Source organism: Primulina tabacum, chromosome 2, assembly GCF_025594145.1.
Source record: "Primulina tabacum isolate GXHZ01 chromosome 2, ASM2559414v2, whole genome shotgun sequence".
NCBI lineage: Eukaryota > Viridiplantae > Streptophyta > Magnoliopsida > Lamiales > Gesneriaceae > Primulina > Primulina tabacum.
In genome coordinates this window covers 45,053,989-45,075,158 of record NC_134551.1, presented here as the reverse complement: position 1 = coordinate 45,075,158, position 21,170 = coordinate 45,053,989, and the positions used below count along the sequence as shown (strand labels likewise).

The following is a 21,170-nucleotide window of genomic DNA, read 5'->3' as shown; positions in this document are numbered from 1 at the left end:
ATATAAATATTATTTAAATAATTATAAAATATTTATTTTATTATTTTAATAATGAGATATTTAAACATAAAAATTAAAAATAATAATTATTGATTTTTTTAATATTTATTTATTTATGTTAATTATTAATAATTAAGGAATAATTTGATTTAATGATTTATAAATAATATAATTTAATATAAAGATGTTCACTTTGCACTACGAAATACTTTAATTGATCATTTGTGATATGTATATAGTCATTCAAATTATATAATTAAATTATAAATTTAAATATTATTATTTAAATTTATTAATAATATAATACTGATTATATAATATACACATTAGTCATAAATAAAAATATATTAAATAAAAGATAATAATTAACATATGTAATATAAAAAAATTTAAGAATATTTTTTTGGTTTGATATTTATTGCAAAAATCGCATTATTTTAATATAAAATTTATATCAAATAGATTTTACAGTCGAAAATAATCTAAACAAAATGTTATTGTTCAAATCCTATATTAAAAAAGGAAAATCGATTGACCAAATACATGATTTCGGGTTGAGCAGAAGACGAAACGCGACGGACAAGACGAGGGTCTTGATATTTTCAAACAAGCTTACGGCCCCGTCGGAACCATCAATTATAGCTGAGAGATGGCTGCGAATTTCATGCCGCCGTCGCCTAAGCTGCCTCAGTCTGCTGTTCACCCTGCGGTGCAGCCATTGTCGTACTTGCTCGGCTCATGGAAAGGAAATGGGGAGGGGAGCTTTCCCACAATCTCACCTTTTCGTTACTCGGAAGAGCTTCAATTTTCTCTCTCTCCTAACAAGGTAATTGCCTTCCTGTTTGTGTGTCAGTTTAGTACATAGTTGACTGATAGGTTTTGTTTTATTGAATTTCTCAACGGGAAGCCCGTGATAGCTTATTCATCCAAGACTTGGAAATTGGGCTCCGGAGAGCCCATGCACGCGGAAAGCGGTTTCTGGCGGCCGAAACCTGACGGGACAATTGAAGTTGTCATTGCTCAGAGCACTGGTCTAGTTGAAGTCCAGGTACCTCCGCTTTATTCTTTTAGCGCTCGTTGATATTTTTTCCTGATTTGTTTCAAAGAGGCACTATAAAGGGATGCTTCATTCGTGGCGTGAATTGTCTGAAATTATCGATTTGCCCCTTCTCTGTGGTTGTTGAAGAAATTGTTGGAATTTTATTTAATGATTTCTATAGTTTCCATTCCACTTAATTCATCATTCACCTCTAGAAAGCGGCCGACGGGTTTGTTGTCTTGGGCTTTTCCAGGGCCGGCCCTTTCCAATGGCAAACTGGGCCCATGCCCAGGCCCCATTCCCAAATTTTTTTAATATATATATATATAATAGTATTGGGACCCAAATAATTACTTTAATTATATTATATATATAATAAGACCTAAATATGATAAAAAAATTATAACAGCAGCATTTTCAATACTCAAATCGTAAGACTCAATTTTCGATTTCGGCGGATGAAGCTATACGATCTGACCAATCTCTAACCTCCATTCCAATTGTCTTCTATCATCTCAATTTTGTTTCAGTACTCATCGTTGCTCCTCGTCATCCCTTAGTAAATTTTTTATCGTCGAAGATTAGAGGTATGAATTTTCAAAACCTAATTTTGAAATTTGGGACTTTTGTTGAATTTGATTTTGAATTGCTAAATTAACTGGTGTTAAATTAAATTAGCACATGCATTTTGAATTTTAATAGTTCATTGTGAATTTTGAATTTTAATAGTTCATTGTGAATTTTAAGGATGATGCGTCTGATATTGATGCTCATGATCTGCTTTTAGAATTACAAATGTTGCAAGAGATGCTACCTCTTGAAGCTTACGACACAAATAAATCTTGGACAGCCATTAAAATTTTGGAGTTTGCATTGAAAATGGATGTTTTTCCTACAGTTGTGGTTGCGTATCAAATTTTATTGACTATTCCTGTAACTGTAGCATCAGCTGAGAGAAGCTTTTCCAAGTTAAAATTATTGAAATCTTATTTGAGAACCACAATGAGTCAAGAGAGATTGAATAGTTTGACGATTCTCTGCATCGAAAAAGACATACTGGAGGATATCTCATATGACGACATAATTGATGACTTTGCTTCAAAAAACGCAAGAAGAGTGCGTTTTAAATAATATTGATTGTTAAATAAATTATTTTGAGAAATTATGTAAACATTTTTCTATGTGTAGTTTTCTTATTTACACATTTTTGTTTACTTTGATTTTGCTATTCAATTTTTTTAATATACATTTGAATTTCGAATCAATACAAGAGGACAATATTATAAGTTTCGCCCAGGGCCTCTTTTTTCTTAGGACCGCCCCTGGGCTTTTCTAATGCGCATTTTCTTTCCTTCAACAAATACCCATTGCTTTGTTTCACCGATTAACTTGATCATGTTTTTAAGCATTATTAGTTATTGATTTATTCTACTTTAAAATATTTTTCTAGGATTAAACTAGCGTTGAGTTTCAGTACTTAAATATTGAATTATTTGATCCGTTACTTGCAAATTGGAGTATTAATTTTGGGATATATGGGATTGAAGGAATTTATGTTTGATTAGATTTAGCGTTCATCTCAGCATGAAGTGATATCTCTTCTTGCTTGAGTAAGTGATGGACAAAGAGACCTCGTGCCCTCTGGATATTGAAAACGTTTCTGACGTTTGTTATGGCTCCACTTTCACTGGAGGTTTTCTGCTACGAACCATGTTTTTATCTGTGTTAGTTGAAAAAATTGATTCTGGAAATTAATTTGGTTTACTCATTTTAACATCTTTTTAGCACTTTTTTGTACCTAATGTTACAGTTGATTGTTATACACAGAAAGGGACATATGATGCAAAGCAGAGAAGTGTAAAGCTCAAGTGCTCACTTGTTGGAAATGCCACCAAGGTAAATAAACATAGAGAAATATAGTATGTCTCCCAAAAATGCTACCCTAGTTTTTGGTATTACAATATCACGCCTGGTTTTGTTTCATACTTATTTTCTCGTTGGCTGGCCTTTACATTAAATCGCCAAGCTCCACCAGTAAGCAAATCTGTCACAAATGATATGCTACCATTTATTAGACATTATGGTCTGTTCACCTCCTCTTTTTGCTTAAGTTGAACTTTAACCTCACCGTTTTGCCCAGAAAGAGATGTTGGTCCCACGTGCGGAATTTGAGATAATAAAACCCGAAAATAAAGAATAAAATGGACACCGAGATTTACGTTGAAAAACCCCTAAAAATTATTAGGGTAAAAACCACGGGCAAGATGAAAATAATTTCACTATAATATTTTGTGGTGTACAACTCACTCACTGTGTTTCCAAAGAGAACACGCACTCTCTTAATACAGGAGAACAAAACACCTCACAAATATTATAGAACTAAGCACTCAAATGCTTATAAGATGAGAGAAAACTCGAAGAAGGGATGATTTCAGAATGAAGGGGGGAGCTCTATTTATAGAGCCGATTGACCATGTGAATACTACGCGTTAAAAACGCGTATTCATATTTTCTTCGGCTGCAAATTAATACACGTTTTGCTTGTTTTCTTTGACTATTAAATAGTCTGCTATGCCCCACCTATTGCCGACATTTCTCCCACTTGGAGATTTGATTGAGAATCAAACACATCTCCACATATCCTTTCAATCTTGCCATTGCCTGCTGCTTACGTTTCCGCTAGACCACTTGAGGATCTACACAACTCAAACTTATCAGTGTTCACTGGTTTGGTCAGAAAATCAGCTATGTTGTCCTTCGTATGGATCTTCTGCATATCCACGCTTCCTTCTTCTACTACTTCCCGTAGAAAGTGAAATTGGACTCCAACGTGTTTAGTCCTGGAATGAAAGGCTGATTCCTTGCGATGTGCAAGGCACTCTGACTGTCACAAAACAAAGGAACATTCTCTTGTTTGTGTCCGATCTCCTCCAATAACCTTTTAATACATATTGCCTCCTTGCAAGCTTAAGTAGCTGCCATATATTCCGTCGTAGATAACGCCACAACTGTTTGCAGTTTTGAAACATAGCTTAATGCTTCCCCTGCAAGTGTAAACACATAACCAGTAGTAGATTTCCTCTTATCAGGATCACCTGCATAATCTGAATCGACATAACCCCTGAGTGTAAAATCCGATCCTCCATAACATAATGCAGCATTCGATGTACCCTTAATGCATCTAAGGATCCTCTTAACAGTGCTTCTATGCTCTCGTCCAGGATTCGTCATATACCGACTAACTGCTCCCACTGCTTGAGCAATGTCCGGTCTTGTACAGATCATAGCGAACATCAAACTTCCCACTTCTGATGCATACGGTACTCGAGACATCTCCATCCTCTCTATTTCACTGCTAGGACACATCTCGGAGGATAATTTGAAGTTAACAGGAAGAGGGGTCGAAATTGGCTTACTATTTTGCATGTTGAAGCGTTGCAAGACTTTCTTCAAATAATTTTTCTGTGAAAGCCAAATCTTTCTGTTACTTCTGTCTCGATGAACTTGCATCCCTAGAATCTTGTTTGCTGGTCCCAAGTCCTTCATATCAAATTCCCTAGCCAACTGTGCCTTCAATCCTTGGACCTGATCTTTGTTGGGGCCTGCTATCAACATGTCGTCCACATACAATAGCAAAATGATATAATCATCACCGGATCTCTTGAAATACGTACAAGGGTCTGCACTTAATCTGTTGTATCCAAGGCTCATGATATAGGAATCAAATCTCTTGTACCAACACCTCGGCGCCTGTTTGAGACCGTACAGAGATTTGTTCAACCTGCAAACCAAGTTCTCTTTGCCTTTTTCCGCAAAACCTTCTGGCTCGAGCATATAGATTTCTTCTTCAAGATCTCCATGAAGAAGTGCTGTTTTCACATCTAGCTGTTCTAGATGTAGGTCAAACACCGCACACAATGCTAACACTACTCTGACTGTTGTAAGTCGAACCACAGGAGAAAATATTTCATTGAAGTCGATGCCTTTTTTCTGAGCATATCCTTTTACCACCAATCTAGCACGATACCGCTCCACTTGGTTATTGCCATCACGCTTGATCTTATAGACCCATCTGTTTTCAATGGCTTTCCTCCCTCGTGGTAGTGTAACAAGATCCCAAGTTATTCTTTTCCAATGCCTCCAATTCTTCTTGCATTGCTATCATCCACAAGGATACATCCGAGCTTTGAGTAGCTTCGTGGAAACTCGATGGCTCACAATCTTCTGATAATAGACAATATGCAATATTGCTTTCAGTGACATAATCTGAAAGCCAAACTGGTGGTCTTCTCTCTCGAGTTGACTGCCTCACGTTGGAAACCTCAGACTCAACATGTTTTTGTTCTTCGTGCTCTGGTACTGCTTCACAAGAAACTTGACCTTCGTCCGTCTTATTTTCCATCTGAAATATAGTAGTTTCTGAATTCGGTCTGCCTTTGTCTCTCTTTACTTTATCTTCCTCGAAGATAACATCCCTGCTGATGACAAGCTTGTGAACAGTAGGATCCCACAAACGAAACCCTTTACTCCATCAGCATAACCCAAGAAGATACATTTTCTGGATTTCGAATCCAACTTCGATCTTTCTTGCTCATTGTACAGAACGTACACAGGACTTCCAAATGTATTCAAATGAGAATAATCTGTCGGCTTCCCGGTCCACATCTCCATCAGAGTTTTCAGATCAATCGCCACTGAAGGAGAACGATTGATAATATAACAAGCGGTTTTGACTGCTTCTGCCCAAAATGATTTTCTAGATCTGCAGTCTGCAACATAGCTCTTGTTCTGTCCAACAAGGTCCTGTTCATCCGCTCTGCCACTCCATTCTGTCGAGGTGTGTAAGCTGTCGTGAATTGTCTTTTGATGCCCTCATGTTGACAAAATGCATCAAACTCGTCACTGATGTATTCTCCTCCATTGTCAGTCCTCAGACACTTGATTTTTTTTTTCAGAATCAAGTTCAACCCGCGCTTTGAAATCTTTGAAGATCTGGAAAACATCTGATTTCTTCTTGATTGGATACACCCAACATCTCCTAGAGAAATCATCAATGAACGAGACAAAGTATCTTGCTCCTCCTAGGGATGCAACCGGTGCTTGCCAAACATCCGAATGAATCAGCTCCAATATACTTTTGCTCATGGCAGTAGAAGTGTCAAACTTTAATCTGTGTTGTTTACTGGTAACACAATGTTCACAAAAGGGGAATGACACTTTTGTAAGTTCCGGCAGCAGTTTCCGTTCTGAAAGAATTTTCAACCCTCGTTCTGACATATGCCCGAGCTTTCTATGCCATAACACTGTTAATTCTTCTCCTGAACCATTTGATGCAACAGCTAGTTCTGCCTCCTTGTGTGTTTCTCCCAAAAGTACATACAGATTTGCAGCAACTTTTTCCGCCTTCATAACCACAAGCGCACCCTTCACAATTTTCATGATCCCGTTCTCGATACGAGTTTTGCACCCGATGTCATCCAATTGCCTCAAGGACAAAAGATTCTTCATCAGTCCTTTCACATGTCGTACCTCCTGTATGGTGCAAATGGTGCCATCAAACATTTTAATTTTGATAGTACCGACCCCAGCGATTTCCAAGGCATGATCATTTCCCATGAATACAGATCCTCCTGAGACTGGTTCATAATGATCAAACCATTCTCTCCGAGACGTCATGTGCCATGTCGCACCTGAATCCATAATCCATGTATCACAAAATTTGTGTCTACCTTCTGCAACTGTTGCTGCTTCGCTGAATAATATATCATCACTGCTGAAGTACTTGCCACATTTCCTTGAGAGGTTTTATCGATACTCGTACACTCTTTCTTGAAGTGCCCTTTACCGCCACATTTAAAGCAGTAAATATTTTTCTTCTTACTTCTTGACTTTGATCTACCTCGTCTTTGGCTCCCACTGGAGTCACGATCCATAAATCTTCCTCTTATCATCTTGCGCCGGCTTTCTTCTCCGAGAACCGCTGTTAAGACATCGTCAAATTTTAGAAAGCCCATAAGAGTATTGTTGGTAATGTGGATGATAAGTTGATCATATAAATCTGGTAGACTTTGAAGTAGAAGCTCTGCACATTCATTTTCCCCTATTTTATGCCCCATGGAAGTGAGTTGGGCAAAAAGAGTATTTAGTGTGTTGATATGGTCGGTCATCGATGAGGATTCCGCCATCCGAAGAGTATAAAGTCTTCTCTTTAGGAAAATCATGTTGTGTAGCGACTTGACCTCGTACATCTTTGTCAGAGTATCCCAGATAACTTTGGCTGTTTTTATCTCACAGATACTTGACAGTACTTCGTCTGCTATAGCCAAGTGTAAATTGGCAACATCATTATCATTCATCTCATTCCACTTTCCATCATCCGTAATCTCCACCGGTCTATCTCCAATAGCCGCCAAGTAATTCTACTTTCTTAAAACTGCTTGTATCTTTATTTTCCACAGCATAAAATTGCTTCCATTGAACTTTGCTATCTCGTACCTTCTCGCCATTGTGTCTACAACAATTTTAGTAGACTGGACAAAGTAATCCCGCCTTAAATAAAATATCTCAAAAAATCTTTTCTGATGTGGAAGATCAGTCCAGGCTGCAACCACAGAGCATACTCAGAATTTTAAGAAATTTTAAACCAAGACTCTGGTACCATTTGTTGGTCTTACGTGCGGAATTTGAGATAATAAAACCCGAAAATAAAGAATAAAATGGACACCGAGATTTACGTTGAAAAACCCCTAAAAATTATTAGGCTAAAAACCACGGGCAAGATGAAAATAATTTCACTATAATATTTTGTGGTGTACAACTCACTCACTGTGTTTCCAAAGAGAACACGCACTCTCTTAATACAGGAGAACAAAACACCTCACAAATATTATAGAACTAAGCACTCAAATGCTTATAAGATGAGAGAAAACTCGAAGAAGGGATGATTTCAGAATGAAGGGGTGAGCTCTATTTATAGAGCCGATTGACCATGTGAATACGCGTTAAAAACGCGTATTCATATTTTCTTCGGCTGCAAATTAATACACGTTTTGCTTCTTTTCTTTGACTATTAAATAGTCTGCCATGCCCCACCTATTGCCGACAAGAGAGACTGCTAAATATTCATTCATTCTTGTTATTTTTGCAGTAGCATTGAATAAATAAAGTTATGCAGTAATAATGTTCTACATCTGATCATGATGGCACCTTTTCTTGTTGCGTTTGGTTATCAGTGGTAGTGACCATAGCTATTAGCCTCTTACCATGTCTTCGTAAAAATGGTAGCATGGATATCTGCAGACAATTGTATACCTCATTTGCCAAACCCAGTTAGAATGCTCATTGTGAACTTTGATTCTATACATTCCTTTACTGGAGTGCCCGCACTGACACTTGGTAAAACATTGTTGATGGTGTTATATGAAATGTACACCTTTAGGTTGTAAAGTAAAATCTTTTCACCGGTGTACTCTCATGTTACAGTTAGATTTCTGGGTCCTTTATTTGATTGTTAATACGGTAGATCATACAAATAACAATTTAAAATCAGCTCAAATTTTTAAGTTGATTTCATCATTTTCTTGCTTAATTGTTACAAAATTCTGTGCAGTGTATTTAGAGATTTTCAACATTTGCTTAATTGTTACAAAATTCTTGGGGCTGTTTCTCTAAACAAACCCAATGATGGGACTTCTCGGAGCACAGTATTCTGTTTTTGCATAAATATTTTTCTTCAAGGCATCAAGATTTGCATTTTTTGCATGATGCTGCTTTTTTTGGCTTCACAATTAACTGAATATGAAACATGAGGTGCTCAAATGGTGTTATGATCCATGGCTGGTTTGGTACCATCTTCAACTTGTTGATTGTTCAAGCTATACGCTGCAATAGCCCGTTCAAGTTAAAGAATGTCTGTTTCCTCATTGGTGTGTGGATGATCATTTCGTGAATGTCAGATGTTAAAGGACCTTGAGGCAAATCGACAGAATAGTCCATCGAGTTTTGTATTTTATAAGGTCAACTATGATTTTGACCTCTAGTTCATTCTTTCTTGATGAACTCTTTCCATGATTGAACAAAAACATATACGGTCTGCTGGATTTCGTGCGGTACGTAGAAACTGTTGTGTTCCATGGAGAAAAAGTTGATCCCAAATGCAAAATGCATCATTCTGTAATTGGATAGTAGATATGCATTAGAATAATTTTTTTATAAAAATTACTTTACTTGCAACACTGAGCGTTTGGAACGACAATTTACTTTATTTTGTTGCAGGTGAAAGAGATAACCAGAGTCTTTGAAATGGTTGACGGAGAATTGTCTTATGAGGTTGAAATGGCAACAAATCTCACGAGTCTCCAAACACACTTGAAAGCTTCGCTAAAGAAGCTTTGATGCCGCTACTGCTCTGTATTGATCGATAATCAGTAAAGTGAGTCATAAATTCTTGATATATGCATTGAATTACTGCAGAGAGTGAGAGAGATGAATTCCAGAAGGGACGTTTTCTTCAAGCTTGTAGTATCATACTTATCGTGACTCTGTTGCATCATAAACGAGTGGATCGTCTGAGAAACAAATGGGTAGATGAAACATTTATGTCATTTGACGATGTTAGCATGTCAAAATCACAATTTTTGGAACGCGTAAACCAGTGTATGAGCGTCATATTTGGTCACGATGTTGGAAAGGACAGCCACGCGGAGGCAGTGACTCGCCAGAATAGACAACCAAAAGTCATTAAATTTTCTTCAAGTATTAATACTAGAATCATTTACATGCCATTACGGTGAGCAAGATTTCGGTTAAACCGAATTAACCGACCAAACTGAGCCAATTCGAAAATTCGGTTATTTTGGAAATTTGGTTTCTAAATTAAAAAAATTCGGTTATATCGGTTAATTCGGTTCGATTACGGTGTTCAAAATTTTGAAATCGGTTAACCAAATTAATCGATATAATAAATATTATTAATAATAAATTTTTATTATTTATCAATTTTTATATATATTTTAATTTTAAATTTTAAAATCGATATAATATATATTAATTATTTTAAACAAAACTTATACATTTGTGATTTGTGTGATTTTATGTTTCTATGCATTTGTATAGATTGTAGTGTTTAAGAAAAATTACATATATAATTAAAGTTAAATCACAATTTTTTTTAAAAACTAATCGGTTAATTCGGTCACCATCCGATTTTAATTCGGTTATGAAAATTAATTCGGTTGGTTCGGTTATGACTAATTATTTTGATTCGGTCGACCGAACCGATCGAATGTTCACCCCTACATGCTATGCGTGCATGTACACACACGCGCACACACACACACACACACACATATTGTTCAAAATAGAAGTTGAAATTATTGAATGTTGAAAATAAGAGTTGTAAATATTTAAAATTAATATGATGTAATTATTTTTTGAATTATTTCCAAAGAAACTTTACAATTGGGTATCTTAATTTGTGAAGAAAAAACAACTGCGTAGACAAAATTTTATAAAGTGTGTAATTTAATATATTTTGTAAGTTTGAGATTTTTATTTTTCGCCGAAATTTTTACTTTTAACACGTATCAGCACGATACCCGAAGGTTCGGTTCTCCATATTTTTTCAAGCTCCAAAACACAAGAAAAATGTAACAATATTCAAAAGTAAGAATATTTATTTTACTAATTATTTATTTTTATTCTATATATATTTAATATATAATATCATGTTATTATATAAAAGGATTCTATGACATCTCATTATAATAACCTGATGTGATTATATTATTGCACTGTTTATATATTTTTATTGTGTTACTATTTATTTATTGTATATATATATTTGAATAATATCATGTTATTATAGAAAAAGAATCTATGACACCTCGTTATAATAACGTGATGCGATTATTTCACTGTTTATATATTTTTATTGTGCTATATATTAATTATATATATATATATATATATATATTTGTATCATGTCACAGTATTATATCAAAGGAGTCTCTGACACCTCTTTATAATAATGTGATGTGATATACATAATTATTTAAACATGATTAACATTATATACATCATATTATTACCATAAAATTTACATATACATACATTTATTTTTTTAAAATTTTGTAACGTTCATAAACGGCTAATTTTTACCCTATAAATATAATTTTACAAACACATTCAATCATTCCAAACTTACTCTTCCTTCGTAAAAAATTTTTTTATCAAAATTTTCGAAGAAGAAGAAGATGATTCTTTCAAGATTATTTTGTATAATTATTTTGGTTATTATACTTATTAGTCTTGTATTTATCGGAGAATATGTGCATCACATTTTTTCTTTATTTTTAATAATGCTTGTACTTATCCGTTACTTTGTATGGTCATATTAATAGATTTAGAACTTAACTACTAAAATGCATTGTTATTTTTATAGTACTACCATTTCAAATTTGGCAAAACTCGAATTTGTTGCGCTCGACATTATGGAAAAAAATTATATGTCATGGACTCTCGATATAGATATGCATCTTGAGTCATTGGGTCTAAATGAGACCATTAAAAAAAATGGTATCTCATCATCACAAGAAAAAACAAAAGCTATGATATTTTTGCGCCGACACCTTGACGAAATATTAAAATGTGAATATCTCATTGAAAAGATCTCATGGCTTTATGGAAATGATTATAGGAAATACTTGATGAATGGAATACGTTAGATTCCAGGATTTTTAGAAAGTAAGTGATTATAACTCGGCTATGTATCGAATAATCTCACAATTAAAATTTTGTAGACATGAAATTACGGAATCGGAAATGATTGAAAAAACATTTTTCCACTTTTCACGCATCAAATATAACTCTACAACAACAATATAGAGTGTGTGGATTTGCGGGAAATTATGAACTTATCGCATGTCTTCTTGTGGCGGAAAAGAACAACGAGCTGCTAATGAGAAATCATCAATCCCGACCCACTGGATCAACAAATTTCCAAAAGTAAATGTTATAATTAAAAATGAATTTAAACGTGGAAACCAAAATCAAATTCAAAGACAAGGTTTTGGTCGAGGTCAAATCGACCTCGTGGTCGTGGACGTGGACGTGAAGGTGGTCGCAGTCGCGGCCGTGGTTTCTAAAACATCGAGATACTACATATGTATTGTCAGTAATTCATTTCATTGCATATATTTTTTGAAGTTCAAATATGGAAACTGCTATGAACAAAGCTAAACAAGGAACTAATCATATGAAAGTTTGCATACCTGACAATGGTACAACACACACTATTCTCCGAGATAAAAGAAATTTCTTGGAACTAAAACCAACAAAAACAATGATGAATACAATATCAAGTCCTGTAGACTTGATGAAAGGTTGTGGTAAAGAACATTTTTTGTTACCTAATGGTACAAAATTTCTGATAAATAATGCTTTGTATTCACCACAACCGAAAAGAAATTTGTTGAGTTTTGATGAAATATATTCCCATGGATATTGTTGGAAAATTTCATTTTCGCAATCTTGCTTGATTTTAATATTAAACAAAACTTGTTATTTTGTTACAAATGAAATTACCTAAGTGCGCAGTTAGTTGAACATAACTGAAGCTATCGAAGTATGCAAACTGAAAGTACCAACTGATTAATCGAACTGAACCAGTTCAACTGATGAATCGTAAACCAGTTCAACTGATTGTCCAACTGATATGTGGTTCAACAGAAGACCTTCAGAAGCCCGGCCAGCTGATGAAGAGTTCAACTGATGAAGAGCCCAGCTGACCAGTTCAACTGAATCAATGAAATCAGTTCAGATGATGAGCCAACTGATTTCACCTCATCAGAACAAGACCAGTTCAGAACATCAGTTAGGAGCAAACTAGTTTGCAGCTGCTGACAAGCTTACATAAATGGAATCCAGCTGTGCACAAAGGTACAAAACCCACTCAGCTTAGAACTGATATATGCAAGAACTGATCCTCCTTGATATCAGATAATCAGTTTACACAAGTTAAAAGTTTTAACTGATATAAGCCCGAACTGATCCCATGTAATTTTCAGTTATTCAGTTGCACAAGATATAAAACGATCAACTTTCTTAACGAAAGATTATTTCGAGTGTTTTCCGCTTCGTTTAAAACCAAACTCGATCTAATTCATTAGTATTTATATTCTAAGAATACGAGCTATTGCAGTTTATTGAGAATATTGTATTAGAAGCACCTTCAAAGGTGTCCGAACCGATTTATCAGATATGATACTCAGAAAATAAATGAAGAAAATGAGATATATATATATGTGTCTTACCACATATAAATCAGGAAAGAAATATGTAGCTGAAAAATTACCAATGCTCCCCACTGGATTGCATTATACACACATAAGTCCAATTGAATCAAACATAGCAGTTGATAATTCTTCAATATTAATCAATTGGCATGATCGATTAGGACATCTTGGTTCAACAATGATGCGAAGAATTATAGAAAATACACATGGTCATCCGCTGAAAGACCAGAAGGTCTTTCAAAATGATAAGTTTCAATGCAAAACATGTTCTCTTGAAAACTTATTATAAGACCATTACCAGCTAAAATCCAAACTGAATCACCTATGTTTCTTGAACGTATTCAGGGTGATATTTGTGGGCCAATTTATTCACCATGTGCACCATTTAGCTATTTATGATATTGATCGATACCTCCAGCAGATGGTCACATGTATGTTTATTATCAACTCGGAATGTGGCATTTGCAAGATTACTTGCTCAAATAATAAACTTGCAAAATCAATTTCCCGATCACACAATCAAGAAAATTAGGCTTGATAATGCTGGTGAATTTACTTCCCAAACTTTCAATAATTATTGTATGTCAATGAGAATCACTGTTGAGCATCCTGTTGCTCATGTACATACACAAAATAAATTAGCTGAATCATTGATTGAACATCTATAACTGATTGCTAGACCAAAGATTATGAAAACAAAAATTCCATGTTTCTATATGGGGAGATGCAATTTTACAAATGCACATTAATTCGCATCAGATCAAGTGCATATCATAAATACTCTTCATTGCAGCTTGCCTTTGGTAAAGAACCAGACGTTTCTCATTCGATAATTTTTGGATGTATGGTATATGTGCATATTGTACCGTTTCAACGAACAAAAATGAGACTTCAAAGAAATACCGGAATTTATATCGGTTATGATAGCCCATCAATCATTCGATATATTGAGCCTCAGACAAGCGACGTGTTTACAACACGTTTTGTTGATTGTCATTTTAATGAAGAAATCTTCCCAATGTTAGGAGAAGAAAAGAGATATATCGAAAAAGAAATTACATGGTATGCATCATCTGGATCCAAGAATTAAACAATATGAAAAAGATGTACATCAAATTGTGCACTTGCAAAGAATAGCAAATCAAATACCAGATGTATTTGCAGACACAAAAGAGGTAACTAAATCATATATACATGCTGTAAATACCCCTGCTCGAATTGAAATTCCAAAGAAACAAATTGAAGAGACTCATGATATTATAAAACGAATGAAGCGTAGAAGGCCAATCGGTTCCAAGGATAAAAATTTTTGAAAAATAAAAAAAATAGAGAAACGTGATAATCACAAAATAGAGAATGATATTCTAGCAGAAATACATGATGATGAATATGTTCTGTTAGAACCACAAACTGATGAGAATCATGAAAACTCTATCAATTATATTAATATTGGAAAAATATGAAACCGAAAATATATAAAAAAATTGATGAGATATTTTCTTACAATGTGGCATTTGACATCATAAATGGCAATGTAAAATGGAAAGACGCCATCTAGGTTGAATTTGATTCGCTAAATAAACGTAACGTTTTTAGACCTATAGTCCTTACACCTGAAGGTGTAAACCTGTTGGGTAAAAATGTGTTTTTATTCAAAAGCGAAATGAGAAAAATGAAATAATAAGATATAAAGCTCGACTTGTTGCACAAGGTTTTTCTCAAAGACCTGGATCTGATAATGAAGAAACGTATTATCCTGTTACGGATGCAATTACGCTTCGGTATTTGATTAGTTTGGTGGTATTTGAAAATTTAAAAATGCGTCTTATGGATGTTGTCACAGCTTACTTATACGGATCACTCGATTATAATATATATATGAAAATTTCTGAAGGATTTAAGATGTCTGAAGCATAAAGTTCAAAACCCAAAGAATGTTATTCTGTGAAATTGCAAAGATCATTATATGGGTTAAAACAATCCAGTCGAATGTGATATAATCGGCTCAGTGAACACTTAATGAAAAATGGATATGTAAACAATTCAATATGCCGTTGAGTTTTTATTAAGAAAACAACATTCAGATGCATAATTATTGCTGTATATGTTGATGATTTAAATATTATTGGAACGAATAAAAAAATTCAAGAAGTTGTGTCGTACTTGAAGGAAAATTTGAAATGAAGGACCTTGGAAAAACAAATTATTATTTGGGTTTGCAAATTGAACAAAAAGAATGTGAAATATTTGTTCACAGTCAAATTATACAGAAAAGGTCCTTAAACATTTTAATATAGATAAATCAAATCCTCTAACTACTCCAATGGTTGTTAGATCATTAACCATAGAAAATTATCCATTCCGTTCATGTGAAGATGATGAAGTTATTCTTGATCCAGATGTACCATAACTAAGTGCTATTGGTGCCCTTATGTATCTTGCGAATTGTACAAGACCGGATATATCTTTTGTTTAAATTTATTGGCAAGATTTAACTCATATCCAACAAAGAGACACTGGAAAGGAATTATACATATATTCTGTTATCTACGAGGAATGACAGACTTGAGACTTTTGTATTCAAAAGATACCAATAAAAGTATAATTGGTTATGCTGATGATGAGTACTTATCTGATCCACACAAGGCACGTTCCCAAACCGGATATGTATTTACTCGTGAAGATATTGCAATTTCTTGGCGTTCACAGAAACATACACTCGTAACAACTTCATCAAATCACGCTGAGATTATTGCACTACATGAAGCAAGTCGTGAATCTGTGTGGCTAAAATCAATGACCCAAAATATCTAAATCTCATACAGATTATCATTCGACAAGAAGCATGTTAAACAATATGAGAATAATGCTGCATGTGTTGCTCAAATGAAAGTAGGATACATAAAAAATGACATAACTAAACATATTCCCCATAAGTTATTCGCATTGACCCAAAAGCTTGAGAAGAATAAAGATATTGATATTCATTACATTCAATCATGTGAAAACTCATCAGATCTTTTCACAAAGACACTTCCTACGACAATATTCAGAAATCATATATATAGTATTGGGATGCGCAATCTACGAATTTTGTGAAGAATCGTTCGTGTTAACATGAGGGGGAGTTTAAGTGACTACACTCTTTTTCCATTACTATGATTTTTATCCCAATGAGTTTTTCCTAGTAAGATTTTTAACGAAGCAGTATAAAAATACGTAATGAAAGACAATCATTGTATCATGATCATCATCACAAGGAGGAGTGTTGAAAATAAGAGTTAATATTATTGAATATTTAAAATAAGAGTTGTAAATATTGAAAATTAGTGTGTGATGGTGTGTGTAATGATGTATTTATTTTTGGATTATTTCCAAAGAAATTATATAAATAGATTTCTCAATTTGTGAAGAAAAAAACAATTGAGTAGACAATTTTATAAATTTTGTAGTTTAATGCCTGATGTGAAAGTAATGAAAACTCATCAGATCTTTTCACAAAGACACTTCCTACGACAATATTCAGAAATCATATATATAGTATTGGGATGCGCAATCTACGAATTTTGTGAAGAATCGTTCGTGTTAACATGAGGGGGAGTTTAAGTGACTACACTCTTTTTCCATTACTATGATTTTTATCCCAATGAGTTTTTCCTAGTAAGATTTTTAACGAAGCAGTATAAAAATACGTAATGAAAGACAATCATTGTATCATGATCATCATCACAAGGAGGAGTGTTGAAAATAAGAGTTAATATTATTGAATATTTAAAATAAGAGTTGTAAATATTGAAAATTAGTGTGTGATGGTGTGTGTAATGATGTATTTATTTTTGGATTATTTCCAAAGAAATTATATAAATAGATTTCTCAATTTGTGAAGAAAAAAACAATTGAGTAGACAATTTTATAAATTTTGTAGTTTAATGCCTGATGTGAAAGTAACTAAAAAAATAGTTAACAAAATTGTTATAGAAGTCTATTATATTTCATTATAAACACATTCAAACAACTAATTTTTATCGATGTGAAATGTTTTACGACAAAAGTTATGATTAGAACCAATGTGCGTGAATAAATTTCGTATGCACGACACGAGCTTAGAAGCCAATCTCGAGTTTCCCAATTTTGTGCTTGTAATTTTTTTTTCACTAGAGGTAGGGGATTGTGAGTTGTGGGCATAGAATCCATGACATCTCCCATATTTCACAAGCGCGATTCCTTTAGGACCAGATATTAAATGTATAATATAACCAAAATATTGTTCATATATAACTTTGAACTCTATTGACTCTAATTGTAATTTGGAATAATTAATCTAAGACACGTTGATAATGACAGACTAATATAATATAAATAAGGTCATCTAGGCACTTAAAATACACACAACCTTCACTGGTTTGCCTTGAAGAGTCCACACACATTTCCATTTCACCTGTTACCTGAATTAATAACACTTTTAACTAGGAAATTTGGCATTTTTACGGTGTCTTGAACCAATTGGATATTTTTCCAAATATGATAATGGGAATATGAAAGTACTTATAGAATCTCTGGTGAGGACTGTTAGAAAAGAATTTATTTTACATTTTTCTGGGAAACATAGTTGTTGGGTGCAATAATTGTCTCCGCTGAGAGACCGATCGAACCGTGATGCTTGAGCTGCTGTGCGTTTTAAAAGATTTGAGTTGCACCATTACCACCAGCTATAAATTTTGGTAAAGCAGTAAGCACTCTGTCCTACAACTGATATCAGAACCAAGGTCATGAGTTCGATTCCCATTAATTACAATGAGTGCAATTATTGGGAGGGATATTGTTGAGTGCAATAATTGTCCCTGCTGGAAGAACGATTGAATTGTGGTGCTTGAGCTGTTGTGCGATTTAAAAGATTTGAGTCGCACCGTTACAAACACCCATATCTTTTGGTAAAATGACAAGCGCTCGGTCCTACAATAGCGTTGGGTGGATATTCTATAGTGGAAAATAGTAATAATAAGTCAAGGCATTGGCACCTAAGACTAGGTCATATAACTGTCAAAACAAAAACCTACTTTGTGGTTATAACATTCAAAGAGCCTTGTGAGTTTTGTATATTGGGAAAATTCAAGTGAGTTAAATTTGGAAAAGATAAACATACCACAACCAGGCCATTTGAATATGCTCACTTAGATGTGTGGGGACCTACTCAAACTCCTATACATGGTGGAGGAAAGTATTTTATGACTATTGTAGATGATTAATCTCGGAGACTTTGGAAGTATATTCAGAAATCCAAAGATGAAGCATTCACCAAATTTAAGGAGTGGTTGTCTTTGATCTATAACTAGTTAGACAAGAAGCTCGAACATCTTATGGCCGACAACGTTCTTGAGTATTTTCTCTAAAAAATTCAATGAATTCTACAGACTCATGGGCATTTCAAGGCACAATAATACTCTTGGAACTCCACAACAAAATGGATTGGAAGAATGCATGAATCAAACTTTGCTTTAAAGGGTAAGATCCATGATTCTGAATGCATGACTGCCAAAATGTTTTTTGGGGGAAAAAGTATCTACTGCATATAAGATGATCATCAGAAGCCCGTCAAGTGCCTTGAATCTCAAAACTACAATGAAAATTTGGAGTGGAAAACTTGCAGACTACTCAAACTTCAAGGTGTTTGGTTACTTAGCCCACGTTCATGTAAAAATAGATAAATTAGAAACTAGATCTCTCATGTTTACATTCATTGGATATCCTTTTGGAGTTAAAGTATACAAAGTCTGGAATCTGGAACAAAAAACCCTAGGTGTTTGAGCACAAGAGATGTCACCTTCGATGAAACCAAGATGGGATAGTCAGTGGTCAAAACTAGCAGTCCACACTAATAGTTCCCAAGTTGAGGTGGAGAATCTTGGAAGTATAGCTGAAACAATGAATGATGAAGAAAGTTCAACTTGAGGACATTGAAAACCAATACATGGTAGCAAGGTATAGATAGATGAGGGAAATCAAAACACCTCAAAAATATGCTCAAGATGATATGATATAAATGACATTGATGATAGCAACATATGTGGAGTACTCTGAACCATCATCTTTCATGGAGGCTATGAGCTGTAAACAAAAAATGCAATAAAAATAACACCTGGGATCTAGTTGACAAGCTTAAAGGACATAGGGTCGTGTGCTGCTGATAGATATTCAAGGTAAACAAAGGAGGCAAGATCATTCAAATGTGAGATAAAAGGCAAGACTAGTGGCTAATGAAATTTATTATCCAGTTGTTAAGCATATCTCCATAAGACTTTGCTAGCCTTAGTCACTCAATTGGATCTAGAGTTAGAACAACTTGATGTTAAAACTGCCTTTCCTCCATGGTAAACTTGAAGAAACCATATTCATGGATCAACTTGAAGGTTACTCAATGAAAAACAATAGAAACAATGTGTGTTTGTTGAATAAATCCCATTACGGGCTCAAGAAAAGTCATAGGCAATAGTACAAAAGGTTCGATGATTTTATGACACATATAGACTTCATTAGAATCAAGTTTGGCAGCTGCATATGCATGGAAAACGAAGATGCCCAATCAAGGACTTCTTGCTTCAATATGTTGATGACATGAGATAGAAAACGAGAACAAGAGTGATCTTCAAACACTTAAGCGGTTGTTAAGTTTTAAATTTGATATAAAATAATTGGAGGAAGCAAAGAGGATGCTTGGAATGGAGATAAGTAGGAATAGAGAAAAGGGAACTCTCTTCCACAATCAAAGTCCATACATTTAAAATGTGCTTCAACCATTCGTGATGCATGGATCTAAAGGAGTAAATAATCCAGTTGGGTATCATTTCAAGTTATCATAGGATCAGTCACCAAAAAATGACACAGAAAGTGATCTTATAAAGATTTCTCTTATGCTAGTGAGATGGGTAGCTTGATGTATGAGTTGGTTTGTACAAGGCCAAACATGTCACGTGCCATGAGTTTGTGTCCAGGTTCATGGAAGATCCAGGAGGTGTACATTGGGAAGCTTTGAAATTGATTATGAGATACTTGAAATTTCACCAGGTTTAGGACTATTGTTTAAACATCAAGATGAATCATCTAACCATTAGTTGGTTTTGTTGATTCTGACTATGTTAGGAATTTAGACTCTAGGAATTCCATCACTGGATTCATCTTCAACTTATATGGAACAAAAATAACTTGGAAAGCCTCTCTCCAGTCTGTGGTTGCTTTATCTACAATAGATGCAGAGTGTATAGCACTAACTGAAGGGGTGAAGGAGGCAATGTGTCTAAGAAGAATTCTGTCATAACCTGGAGTTAAACAGGAGGCTGCACATGTGAATAATGAGAATAAAATCGCAATACACCTCACAAAAAATCAAATATATCATGAAATATGTAAGAATATTGATGTGAAATTACACTTTGTGAGGGATGTCTCTTCAAGAGGACATATTAAGGTGGATAACATCTCGACACTTGACAATCATGCATATATGTTGACAAAGCTACTGACACAAGCTAAGTTTAAGCATGGTAACAAGGAAATAACTCGAAAGGGGATGAAGGACAACACATTCTTTGGAGAAAAGATAGAGATCATTGAGGTAAATGTGTCTCTCAAAGAAGATTTTATGGATTTTAATAGAAGAAGTTGAGCTAAGAAGTCATGAAAATGTTGCAATCGTTGAGTAACTATTGACTTGGTAGATTTTGTTAATAGAAGGGAAAAGAACAACTTGTTACCTAATCAATTGGTGAATGTATAAATACACGAGAGTCGTGAAGATGGATTCATTCCATTCGAAATACATTCAAATACAGAAACAATTTTGA

At 34.4% G+C, this 21,170-nt stretch overlaps 1 protein-coding gene across 1 annotated transcript; it reads left to right on the top strand.

Annotated features, from left to right (window-relative positions):
- Window positions 1–536: 536 nt before the first annotated feature.
- LOC142532477 (peroxynitrite isomerase Rv2717c) lies at window positions 537–9,714 on the top strand. The gene is made up of 4 exons (XM_075638768.1): window positions 537–826; window positions 908–1,048; window positions 2,867–2,935; window positions 9,314–9,714. Exons 1-4 carry the CDS (start codon window positions 650–652, stop codon window positions 9,431–9,433), a joined length of 507 nt encoding a protein of 168 aa, XP_075494883.1. The 5' UTR covers window positions 537–649; the 3' UTR covers window positions 9,434–9,714.
- Window positions 9,715–21,170: the final 11,456 nt, after the last annotated feature.